This window comes from Cucurbita pepo, unplaced genomic scaffold (assembly GCF_002806865.2).
Source record: "Cucurbita pepo subsp. pepo cultivar mu-cu-16 unplaced genomic scaffold, ASM280686v2 Cp4.1_scaffold000342, whole genome shotgun sequence".
Classification (NCBI taxonomy): domain Eukaryota; kingdom Viridiplantae; phylum Streptophyta; class Magnoliopsida; order Cucurbitales; family Cucurbitaceae; genus Cucurbita; species Cucurbita pepo.
In genome coordinates this window covers 1-13,349 of record NW_019646583.1, presented here as the reverse complement: position 1 = coordinate 13,349, position 13,349 = coordinate 1, and the positions used below count along the sequence as shown (strand labels likewise).

Here is a 13,349-nt window from a genome sequence, read left to right as displayed (position 1 = left end):
AACGACAGACAAAATCAACTAAACTTTTAATTCATTCAAATGACGAAAATTGCTGATTACAAATCAATGTAAGTAATTAGCAGGCGGGAAGGAGATGCCTATAAGGTTGTTTTATCGTCATTCAAGTGGAAGCAACTAAACTTGCAAGAGCATAACATATACAAGAGAGAGATTCACAACGCTTTCCTAAGGCAAGAGAAACTTTTGCAAGGAATATTTGGCTAAAAGAAGAGCCTTCGACCTCGATTAAGCGTTGGTGATGCAGCAGCAGGCGATAAGTCGAGACGGAGGGGTGACGAGGCCTTGCTGCTTTTTTCTTGATCTCCTCCAGTCACTTTATCAATAAGTTTTGAAGCCCTGGGGTCAGCTAACAGTATCTTCTGAAAGGACTGAGAGAATCCTGTTGCAATTATGGTTACATGGATTTCTCCACTGTACCTATCATCCACAACTGCTCCAAATATTATGTTTGCTGATGGGTCTGCCAAACTTGTCACAACCTGCCAAAATTTTGTATACCCAAACAAAAACATCAGTTTGTACTCGAACTCAAAACAATTCAAGAATCCATATAAGAAGTTCATAACCTGAGAGACTCTGTTCACTTCCTGAAGAGTTATGTCCTTCCCCCCCGTAATGTTATATACCACTCCTGTAGCTGACTGAATGGATGATCCTATCAAAGGAGCCAAAGTTGCTTGCTCAGCCGCCTCTTCTGCGCGATTTTTGCTGGAGGAGACGCCAACTCCGAGCATTGCAGTTCCCGAGTCTTTCATGACAGCTTTCACATCAGCAAAATCCACATTGACCAGCCCCGGAATCTAGAAAGTGAGGAAGCAAAGACTAAATAAACAATAGGCAACTAGTAATGACACAAATGCGTACTTCTCCTGATTGAATACCCGACTCTAAAACGTGATATAATTGATACATTTGGCATCATAAGTCAATAACTAAAGCTACTTATAATATTGATATAAAATAACATAAATCAGAAAACTTGGAAATAATTGAGGCCCCCAACAAAGATTTGCGATGCACCAGCACAACAAAGATCCCATGTTACATCTGTTTATTATGAGTTCTCTAACACTCCCCTAAGGGACGGCATGGTTCCAAGTGGTCTCCGAGTAACACCTACCCAAAGATTCCATGTTCAAATCGTCAAGTAAATTTAATAAGGAAAACTCTTTTTAATATCTCTCAGGTCCAAACCCGTGGACAACTACAAAGTATGTCCAGGGGTTGGCTCCAAATACCATGATATCTATATGTATATATATGTACATATGTACATATATATACATATATATCTATATATATATATGTACATACATATATAGATATATCTAAAAGACTAATGAAGATCAACTTGATAGAAGCCCACTTATATATACATATATATACATATATATATACATATATATACATAACAATATATTAACTGGTGTGGCAAACGATGAAAATCGAAATGTCTGAAAGACTAATGAAGATCAACTTGATAGAAGCCCACTTATATATATACATAACAATATATTAACTAAATAATGGCCCAACATATGGTGTGGCAAACGATGAAAATCGAAATGTCTAATAAGACTAATGAAGATCAACTTGATAGAAAGTTAGGTTATACAATTTTAGCAACCATAAAAAATATCCTAAATATTTGGACCTTATTTAGTGTTACAGTCATGCTTATTGGGGCGTGTTGCTTGTGGCCACATACCCATTCCAAACATTTTTACCTTGATTTTATCATGTCTTTCATTCTAACATAGTTATGATCTTTCATAGAATTTTATGAGTATGACTCCTCGCCATTTTTTATGTCTACACTTGCCAAAGACAATTTGCCTCAAAATGTACTATAAGGAGATACAATAGTCAAATCTTCTTACCTAGGTTATATGATATCAATGTGGTGCGGTCTCTTTTCGCTTGCTAGCGTACAACACTTACTTTCTTAAATTTCATTCCAAAACATTTTCCAAGACTTTCTCTAACCCCATTTTCTAAAACTGTTTTCCAAGAACACGGGGTAGAGGCTAAATTATAGGCCATTTATGCCACTGACAACCCAGGTTTTAGATGGCTGCCTTACTCCGAGGAAAGAGTAAGTGTCGCACAATCGATTCGTGAATCCAAAAAGAGCGTGATTGTGAGAGTTAGTATCAATGTCGAGTTGACTCCTATAAGTGGAATCAGTAAACATGTCCACAACTAAGTAGGTGAGAAAGTCCCATGTTGACCGGTTGGTCGAGATCGAAGAGTAGATGCTCTATGTGTGACAAGTCCTAGAAAGTTTTCGATTTTTGAAATCTTGTCAAGATGAGATTGCCACAAAAATTGATAAGATGGACGTGGTAGCTGGCTGCCTAGACTGATACCCACCCAAGCATTAATTTTGAGGGTTGAGCCCATAAAAGACAAAGCCACACGATCTAGTGGCTTAGGCATAGGGATAGCTCAACGGGCTCTATTGCCCACATGGAGGAACATGTCAAGGGTTTAGACAACTTCTAAAATCGATAGTTTAGATGATCTCAGACCTTTTTAAAAAATGTAAAGGTTGTCCTCAATGTGGAGAGAGCCGAACTGGCAAATATAAGCACAAGACTAAACCTCAATAGGGCGCGCAGTCCAATTTAACAAGGTTAAGATCTTGGAGCCTACACCTTTTTGTGGGATTCCACATGTCAATGCTCTAGATAATTTTATCTATGACCTCGAACAATACTTTCGAGCCACTGTGGCAAAAGAAGCAAAAGTCAAGTGGACAGCTATACATCTAGCTGAAGATGTGAAATTGTGGTGGAGATCTAGGCACATGGATATACAAGATGGTCAATGTATCATAGACACTTCAATGATATTAAAACAAGAGTTTCATTCACATAGAGATTGAGCAGGTGTAAGAAAAATACCGCAATGTCACACTAAAAAATCTACCTATAGTCTTGCCCCCATGCAGAGAGATAGATCAAGAAATTGAGTAACTACCAAGGGCAGGACCGCCTACCAAAAATGTGTATCGTATGGCTTCACTCAAACAAGCTGAACTTAAAAACAACAAGACAAATTGTTGACGAATGAAGAAATGGGTTGATCTAAAACAGATGAAAAAATGGGTTGATTAGAAAAGAAAACCACAAGAAAGTTGGAGACCAAGTGTTTATCAAGCTGAGACCAGAATAATTTCAGGTTCAAGGCAGCAAGGATGAATGACTGCGAAAATATGAAAGACCAGTCGAAGTCAATGAGAAGGTCAAAAGGACCTCATACAAAATTCAATTGTCTTCATGGATGAAGATCCACCCTATTATCCATGTAAGTAACTTGAAAGCATACCATCTCAATCAAGAGGACACTAGGCGCAACGAGGTGACACAACCTCCTGCCACGATGAAGAATACTGCTAGAAAAAATGAAAGAGATCCTAGTTGAGAGCGCGCCATGAGTCAGTAACCTGAGAAGAGATAAAACAGAGTTCCTTGTAAAGTGCAAGAGACTCCCTAATGCTAAAATCAGTTGGGAGCGCATCGAAAACCTGAAGTCAATCACGGTTCATATTGTTGAGTTAGAGCAGAGTCGATTTATAGGAACATCGACCTGTTTAGTAGGGAAGGATATCATGATCATGCTTGTCCAATGAGTGTTAACAATAGCCGCATGCCCATTCCAAACCTTTTACCTTACGCCTGCCACAAGAGACCTCACTCACTCTCCCTCTCTAGAGTGTTGATTCTCTTACAACCTTCCTTGCACTCTTTATTGGTCCTTTTTAAATCATTGATTGAAGAGGGAAGCTCTAGTTGCACCATCTTTGCATGCGGCAGGGTATTAAATCTAGAATTTTCTTGACAAAATCTAAATATAGTTTGTATTCACCCATTGGAGTTGGTTCCCCTTCTTTAGTTAAGGAGGACAAGGGATGTGAAGAGATGACCTCGCACAAGAATAATGGACTTTCTGAACATCCCTATCGTTTAGTCAAGTTCATTGTAGACATGAACAATACCCACAGTAGACTCACTTATCTATAGACTGTAGACTTGCTGGACAACCCTTTTTTTTTTACCAAACTTATCCACAGCTTTGACCAAATAACCCTATTCTTCTTTCAAACTCATCCATTGATTGATAAAATAGCCCTAGTGAACAACCCTATCATTCTGTTTACTCATCCAGAGATGACCTTGAACAAGAATATTGGACTTTCGAACAACCCTCTCGTTCTATCTCAAGTTCATTGTAGGCATGAACAAGCCCCCTCATAGACTCACTTATCTGTAGGCTGTAGACTTGTTGGACAAACCCTATTTTTTTATCAAGCTCATCCACAGAATAACCATATTTTGTCACAAAAATAACCATATTTTGTCACAGAATAACCACAAAAATATGGTTATTTTGTCACAGAATAACCACAAAAATATGGTTATTTTGTCATCCAGGATGACAAAATAACCACATTTTTCGGTCAAACTCATCCGTTAATTGATAAAATAGCCCTACTGTTTGTCAAGCTCGACCATAGCTTGACAAAAAAAAAAAAAAAAAAAAGCCCTATTGCTCGGTCAAACTCATCCATAGATTGATAAAAATAACCCAATTGTTCTGTCAAGCTCGTCTTTATATTGATAAATAACCCAACTGTTCTGCCAAGCTCATCTTTAGATTCATAAAATAACCTTATAGTTCTGTAAAACTCCACAACAGCTACTCCCCTTCAATATGTAAGACAAATATGTGAGTTTCAATAATAGAATCAATGATACCCCTAGTCCTCTTACAATACTCTCCAACAAAAACACTCAAGATCCCCTTTTATCTTGGGATTTTTTCTTTTTTTTTTTTTTTTTTTTTTTTTTTTTTTTTTTTTTTTTTTTTTNTTTTTTGAAACATTGAACTTGGGAAAAACTGTAAAATAGAGGGCATCAGCCACACGATTTCTCCCTACCCGTGGGCCATGGTAAAGACAGTCCTTGATTTTCGTCAAACTGAAAGATTGTAGCCACTCCCTACCTCCAAAGCAAATTAACAACTAATGAATACCATCAGCAGGAGGCTACGGTGGAGGGGCAATCATAAGCATTAGTAATAACAACTAACAATCTGTCTCTCTCAATTTCTTACCCACTCATAAGAATCCATTTAATTCAGACTCATACATACATGAATGCTCAATCTCTCAATGCTAGCAACTTAGTGTAATACTTTGAGAGAGAGAGAGAGAGAGAGAAGAGAATTAAAATCACCCTCATGACTTCACTTAACATGGACCTTTAGCTTTCAATTTATCTCATCCTTAAGGGGAGCAATTCTTCTAATTCCTTCTATAAGCTCCCTCTAATACTTCTAAAGTCTTGACAACACTGTGTCCCCTTCTCCAATCCATCGAACTCCAAAGTAGATGTATATTCTGGATCAGTATCCTTTTTTTTTCCGGGTAACAAACCAATCAACCAAGAAAAAATGTGGAGGAAATATTTATGTATCACAAACAATTCTCACCGTAATTATATCAGAAATTCCTTGTACTCCTTGACGTAGAACATCATCAGCAAGAAGAAAAGCATCTTGAAGGGGTGTCTGTTCATCAGCAATATCAAGCAAGCGATCATTGGGGATTACTATAAGAGTGTCGACATTTTTCTGCAATTTTTCAATCGCCTCCAGCGCCTGACAAGAAGTAAACATTAAAATGTAATATATATTGAAGCCAGAATCTTTCACATAACTAAATGAAAATGGGTTTATCCTCCATGTTATCATAATGGAGTAATATTTCAAATATAACAGTTGTTCCAGGAAACCATAATGTTAAAACGGTAGCCAGCTCATTCTGCACCTTGCAACCAACCAACCAAAGCAACGGAAGGCCACCACTTATTTAGTCTATTACCATTTTTACCAAAGCAGAAAGAAACACCACATACTTCGATGTACACCACAGCAAAATTTTAAGGGTTCAATCACACATATTCTAAGAGAATCTGAACCCAAGGGAGGGAGGGAAGAAGCTAAATTCATTGTATAAGGAAGTCAAAAAATAAATATGCAGTCATTTTAGAAAAGGAAGAAACCTACCTGCAAGGATCGTTTTCTCCCTTCAAAACTGAATGGATACGTAACAACACCAACAGTCAGGTAACCTGCCTCCTTGGAAATCTGGGCAACAACTGGGGCCGCACCAGACCCAGTGCCTCCACCCATACCGGCCGTTATAAACACAAGATCAGAGCCCTTGAGAGCACTAGCTATCGCTTCTTTTGATTCTTCCGCCGCTTGTTCCCCTAAAAGTGGATTCCCACCAGTACCTGCATCTCTATCAAGAAACAAATCAACGAAAGTCGAAGACACAATAGGCATCACTACACAGGTCACAATGCTACTTAGTCACATAGAACAAAACCCCAAAAGGCCGAAAGAACCAAAAGAAAAGGGCGAAGTTCCTGACCTAGACCACGTGTCAGAAGCTCTCCAATTTGAAGTGGATTCTCAGCAGCAGTCTGTACTAGGGCTTGAGAATCCGTGTTTATGGCATAGAAATCAACACCCTAACACAAAACTCAATAACCATAGCCATCAGTCTCCATTATACCCAACTAGCAACCAATATTAATTTGGGCACACATTATATCGATAGTAGAAACAAACAAAAATATCGTTATACAATTGAATGGACTCAAAGTTGACTGCAAAGCCACTCAAAGCATTCCCAGCTCCACAAAGTAATGAAGTTGGTTTGTGAATGCAATCAACGATTAAATGGGTGAACCTCTAACAATAACGGAATTCAGAGAACAAAAAAGCGCAAATCTACACGAACTTCCACTCTTGTTTGCCCTGAAACTAGACACATTGAACCTCAAGGGAAGTCTATGCAATGCGAAGGGAAAACGCACCTTCAAACCGCTGCCAATCATGCGATTAACGGCATTGTTGCCGCCTCCACCAACTCCCACTACTTTAATCTTGGCGGACTCCATAGGAGAAAATGAGCAGCTAACAAAGCCAACATGGTGTCTTCGAGAGGGACATTTTCGGTTGCAATTAGAAGAGGAAGAGATACAGGATGGCTTGTGATAGAACTGAGGGGGAATTGAAGAAGTTGATAGATTAGAGAGTTGAAATGCTGCCATAATCGGAGAATTGATACAGTTCCGCAAAGCGTGGAGTCCCCAAGAAATGGAAGACCGAGAGGAACAGGTGCAGGCTTTAGGGTTTTAGAAAAAGGCTAACGTCATTGAACGGAAGGAGTTGGAGGAGGCGAAACGCTATCATTTCCTTATGAGAACTAAATCTTGTCCGTTTTTGTATGCTAAATGCGACCAAAATTTTGGATAACTTGTTGCATTTCTTTACGAGAAATTTGAAAATAATAGAATATAATTTACCTATCATAAATTTTATAGAAAAGCATTGTATTTTAAATATTTTCGATTCAATTCTCGTGGCAGATGTTGTTTAATGTTGTTTAAGCTCCAGGCCTCTATACGGAGAGGCATGACATTGTTCCATACATTTCATTGTCATTGCTGTGTATGCAGAGCCTATTGATTAGTCTTTGGCTCCACCATTTTGGCTCCAAATCATCCTTCGCAACCCTCATTCGTCATATTCTGAACATACAACTTCACCCTCTCTAATACAATATGTTTCTCTTTAGCGCCTCTCTCATTTTCTTTCCCATTTGCCCTTCATCCTTCACAAAAACCCTATCCTCAAGATCCTCATCAGCGCTCTCATTGCAAATATACAGAATCTTGACAAGCCCATCGACCTTCTACTGAGATTTACCTTCGAAATTCGGGCGTCGAACTGGCCTCTTCACCAACTAGGTCGCCGTCAGCCTCTTTGCAAAATCGGCTCCTTCGCCCACTGTGGTGACTTCGTCTCTTGCTCCGAAGGGCGTGGCTCCATCTCTGTCCATTAGAACTTCACCATCTGCTATGGCATTGCCTACTTCTCCACTTGCTCTGCCTACTACTCCGTCGTCGGCCTTCACTCCTGACAATGGTGGTTATGTGAATAGAATCTCTAGATCTATCATTCCTGATGGTCTCTTTATTAGTCAGTTAAAATATGCTCGAGATATTCTTACTCTGCTCATCTACTCAATAGCAAACCAGTCCACAAAGTGGAGAGCCCACTCCATCTCCACCCCTCTTTCTTTCTTTGTCTAAAATACACCTCAGAGAGTGAGCATTCTTAGTTTGTGCCCTCTTCTTCTTCTATGGTTCCTCTTTTCTTTACAGCCACAATCCAATCCTCTCTCTCTCCATTTTCTCATAGTAGAGCCATTTCCCTAAATCTAAATCTGAAGCCTCTGCCTTGGGTCTCTATAGTCCACACCTCATATAATTCTTAGGGAGATTTTCTATTTTCTCTCTACTTTTTTGTTCTATTCGCGGGTTGACCAAGACCATCTGTCTTAGTCTCCTTATTCTTTTGGTTTAGACATATATATTCTCGTAGGAGCCAAGGCAGCATCGTTATTGTCCAACAATCCCTTTGCAGTTTTCGATGGCCAAGAAAATACTGCCCAACCAGACGTCTCCTACGAACGAGGTTACTGATATTTTCGCAAAAAGTGTTTTTCGACCTCTCTTTGAATTTTTCAGATCCAAGTTTCATGTTCGTTCAAATTAGACGCTCAACTTGCTAGGTGTTAAGGATATTTAGTTCTGAATTATAGTTTACCATATTTGATCTTTAATTATAGGCAAATATCTAAATATTTGTCTCCCATTATAGCTGTCTTTTTATTATACGAAAATATCTCGTATACATTTTTTGTTCTTCCCATTTCCTTGGTAATTTATTTGATGATTATGAATAGAGAATTTCACCCCATTTAGGTGTGGTGGTTTTATCAAATATTCTCAGCATACATAGTAATTCTCTATACACGGGTCATGCACACCTGCATGAACCCACTAGGTGATCTCATATACGTACCCCCTAAGTTTAACTACACGCTAGCACACATGCTCACATTGCTGAATACCAACGATAAGAGCATAGTGCATATCATATCATGGTGTACTCATTTGTACAAAATATATATAAAAATTATTTCATGCTCGTGACATACAACATGCATGAAGTTTCACATTTTCAAATCATCGTACATGGTTATGATGCATGTTGTACTTCCATACTTTTCATAACATAACATTCCTATGAGACATACATACGTGTACCTGACATATAATTCATTCTTAGCATAAATAATTCATCAAATGTTTCATAGGGGATAACGTGAATATAGTATCATGGATTAATATATTGGAATTACATCCATCATAGCAAGTTCATAAATATTGCATCATACAAGTAATAACATATAAATAAGTCAAAGTATGTATTGTTCATACAACATACAAATCATCTAACCTAGCCAAAAGACGTTTCAAAAGTATGATCACTTACTTGTAGGCTTATACCAAAGTCGCTAATTTTCTACATTAATGTTCGTTAGATCCCGTTTATCATGATCTGGTTATTGTTGATGGTTAATTTAGTGGAAGATTAGTACACGATTATAAATAAAGAACTTTCACCACCATTTAATTAGAAATCAATAAGATTCATGTAACGACCCAGATCTACCGCTAACAGATATTGTCCTCTTTGGGCTTTTCCTTTCGGGCTTCCCCTCAAGGCTTTAAAACGCTTCTGCTAGGGGAAGGTTTCCACACCCTTATAAATGGTGGCTTGTTCTCCTCCCAACCAATGTGGGACATCACAATCCACCCCCTTCGGGGCCAGCGTCCTCGCTCGCACTCTTTCCTTACTCCAATCAATGTGGGACCGCCCCCAAATCCATCCCCCTTTGGGGCCCAGCGTCCTTATTGGCACACCGCCTCGTGTCTACCCCCTTCGGGGAACAGCGAGAAGGCTGGCACATCGTCTGGTGTCTGGCTCTGATACCATTTCTAACGACCTAGATCCACCGCTAGCAGATATTGTTCTCTTTGGGCTTTCCCTTTCGGGCTTCCCCTCAAGGCTTTAAAACGCGTCTTAAAGCCTTGAGGGGAAGCCCAAAAGGGAAAGCCCAAAAATGACAATATCTGCTAGCGGTGGATCTAGGTCGTTACAATTCATAAAGATAGAAAAATGAAACTTTGCCCTTCTTTCATTACAACTTCGTCTTTTGGGATTTACAACACCTTACTTGGACATTACTAAATAACCTAGGGGTGTTACATAAGAAGTGATCAAATTGAACATGAGAGAGCAAGTATTCATATCAAAATTTTAATACATGTAAGAATGGTTGGGATATGCTAGATTTGAGCATGATTAACTGATAACTGTGAGTATGCATGATTAGGATGTTTAAATGAAGAGATCGATTCACATATTAGAGATGTACTTGCCAAAGGCTCAATACCTACCGAGATAAAACTTAGGACTTTAAGCTATAAATAAAATATCAGCTACGCTTAATACTCTAAATAATCATGAGACCTACAAATAGTTGATTTATAGATTTATGAGAATTATGACAAGCATAGGGCAATGAAGCATGAATGATTTCACGATTATCATGTCATGCTGTTTCAGTGAGATGATCACTTATGAATTATGAGATTCAATTATACAACTAATCTGAGTGCTCCCACACCATGATTAGCCCCAAGAACTAGTCCATATATTTTTGAAAACAAGAACTAAGTTATAAACCGTTAAGATGCCCTTAAGAATTTAGTTTAGCAGTTGTGAATGATATCGCTAAAGCCGAGACTACTTTGTATTCCCTTCAATATGTTATTAGAATTATTAGGGATATTGGTTTCGAACTCGTAGTGTTCCTGTCCCGATTGGTAGGCCTATGATAGATTATCGTCGAGCTTGACCTAAATGGATCTGACACGATAGTATTTCAAGGTTCGACCATGTTTAGTGTCACTCTTGTATGTGGAAATGGTCAAAGACCTCTCAATAAGACCTCTATTCCATAAACTCACCTTGAAAGGGGCAAAGGGATCACACAAGTAGACTCAGTCAGTTAGCTGGCACATGAGTTGCTCCTCCAGATTTAGTGTGATGATATGATCTTATAGATGGGTTGTAGTCAACGATATTCAAGATCCATTCATGATGTCATATTATCGTTCATGTATCCAAATTTTTATGAGGTTGCGCCTCTCAAATTCATGGATACCAATGATTTACTTCTTAGGCAATGTAAGCTCTATTTCTCAACATCAACACATTTTTTTCAATATGTTTGCTAGATGCACCCTCTATCTTCTCAAAACACTAACACCTTCTTTCACTGACTTGCGAGTGAAACTAAATTGTGATGTGTTCTGTTTTTAAATTATAGATTGGGTTTTTCGCAAAATGAATGACACTTGTCTTATCTTAGCCCTCACTTAGTCAATTAGGTGCCACTTCTATATCACTACCTTGTCTATTTGCATATAGGGATCACAACATATTATCTTCATAATATGGTTGTGACACTCTCTTCTACTTAAATTAGTCATTATCCTCGATGAATCTTCTAAGTGTACAATTGCATCATGGATTGTGATATTCTATCCCACTTAATCTTGGCATCATCCTGATGACGATCTAATAAGGATCACGGTGTTCCAAATGTTCCAACTATCACACGATCCAAGACCAAGAAGGTTCAACAAGCCTTCTTTCTTCATCTACAAAATTGGATAGGCTCGATTCAACTATCATTTCATGCGTTATAAGTTAATTTAATTGAGAAATTATCGTCGGAAGTGAATTTTTTTTTTTTTTTTTTTTTTTTTTTTTTTNGTGAATTTTTTTTTTTTTTTTTTTTTGAGATTGGATAGTGGGAGTAAATCATGCCCACTAAAGAATTCTTTAGTGGGAATTTGAAGAGTTACAAAGTTTATCTTGGGGAGAGATGTAGACACCCACAAATTACTATTTAAAATATAGATTTTGTAGGAATGGAATTGAGCTCTCAAGTTCGAGACTTTTATTGTTAGAATCTGAACCTCATCTTTGTCATTTCTAAGTTTCAAGCCAGCCATTTTTGTATCCAAGTCTTTAATGCTTCTTATTCAATCCAGTATTTTCACTTTGGACAAGAGTTCTTGAAGATCTTTTTGGTAAAATCATCTTCAATCTACATCTTCCAAATATCGATATTGAATCCATCAATCTTCTTGATCTCGATCTTTGAAATTTTCATCTTTACAGATCATGGGGAATCTCTCCTAACTCTGAAATCATTTGTTAGAATCATACAACTCACACACTTGATCTAGATGAAGATCCTAAAGAATAAAAAGGAGATGAAAGGAGAAATATAAATGGAGACACCAAGATGAAAAACTCCACCGCGTCTAAGATTTTTTAATAAATGATTTCAAGTAGTTAGAGATAAGATAATTCACCTTTAAAAAAAAAAACTAAAAGGTGAACAAAGAAGTTTCTATTTTAGAAACTAAACATGAGAATAGATAAGATTTCTCAAATTGGATAGTTAATCCTTAACTCTTAGTCCATAAGTAAACATCAAGCTCCACAATCTAACACTACCTACAAATCGTGATTGAGTTTATTTTAGGCATGAGAGCTACATTATAGAAACTTTATGACCTACCAAAAGTTTAGATAAGCTATAGAACCTAGGCCTAAATTTTCTTGAGCCCAAGACTTAGCCCGTGGTAACTAACTAAGTTATGTATTTAATTAAGAGCCTACAAGTAGGCTACTTATTGAGTATTTTTATACTCACATGTGATACTTGAGCAGGTGGTCTAGGTGGGGAGTGGTCGGGAGTTGTACGACCTATAGGATCTGACCTACAGGATCTGTCCACCTAAGTCAGTCTATCTCCCTTTGCAGTTTTGAGTATGTATTTGGTGTTTTATTTTTTTTATCGTATTTTTCAATGTTTGTGTGTTGGTTCACGTCACGATTCATGACTCGAAGGTTTGATCATTGGTCAAAGACTAGCTAATCAGTATCTTCAATTTTAAATAGGATCTCAGCTAAGATGATTTTATATTTTGGATAGACCACAATTTTACAGCAATCAACGGATGTATTCCTTACTTAAAAACTCGTGATCATTCCCTAAATTAACCGATGTGGGGACTCCCTCCCAACCATCCTCAACAACCGTCACCAACTTGACAAGTACACATATAAATAATAATAAATTGAACTGTTTTCATTAGACTCATAATAGGAATCAAAATCTCATGATTAGGGAATTCATTTGAAGTCCAATTTGAGTTGAACTGGATCAACGTCATATTGACCACGGCGGGGAAGAACGTCCAACTCCCCTCACCGAAGCTGTCGACGATTTTCTTCCAAAAAAAAAAAAAAAAAAC

At 37.9% G+C, this 13,349-nt stretch overlaps 1 protein-coding gene across 1 annotated transcript; it reads right to left on the bottom strand.

The window, feature by feature from the left end:
• Window positions 1-10: 10 nt before the first annotated feature.
• LOC111785042 (cell division protein FtsZ homolog 1, chloroplastic-like) lies at window positions 11-7,294 on the bottom strand. Its single transcript, XM_023665522.1, has 6 exons — window positions 6,912-7,294; window positions 6,464-6,563; window positions 6,094-6,323; window positions 5,518-5,685; window positions 588-821; window positions 11-500 (listed from the first exon to the last, which is right to left on the bottom strand). Exons 1-6 carry the CDS (start codon window positions 7,146-7,148, stop codon window positions 222-224), a joined length of 1,248 nt encoding a protein of 415 aa, XP_023521290.1. The 5' UTR covers window positions 7,149-7,294; the 3' UTR covers window positions 11-221.
• Window positions 7,295-13,349: the final 6,055 nt, after the last annotated feature.

What these genes read in the sequence shown, in the direction of transcription:
- LOC111785042 (XM_023665522.1), bottom strand. Translation starts at nt 7,148, where the DNA reads ATGGCAGCATTTCAACTCTCTAATCTATCAACTTCTTCAATTCCCCCT. An exon ending in GAATTTCTGATATAATTACG is followed by an intron (nt 822 to 5,517) that starts GTGAGAATTGTT and finishes CTCACTTTCTAG; the next exon opens with ATTCCGGGGCTGGTCAATGT. An exon ending in AAGTGAACAGAGTCTCTCAG is followed by an intron (nt 501 to 587) that starts GTTATGAACTTC and finishes AAATTTTGGCAG; the next exon opens with GTTGTGACAAGTTTGGCAGA.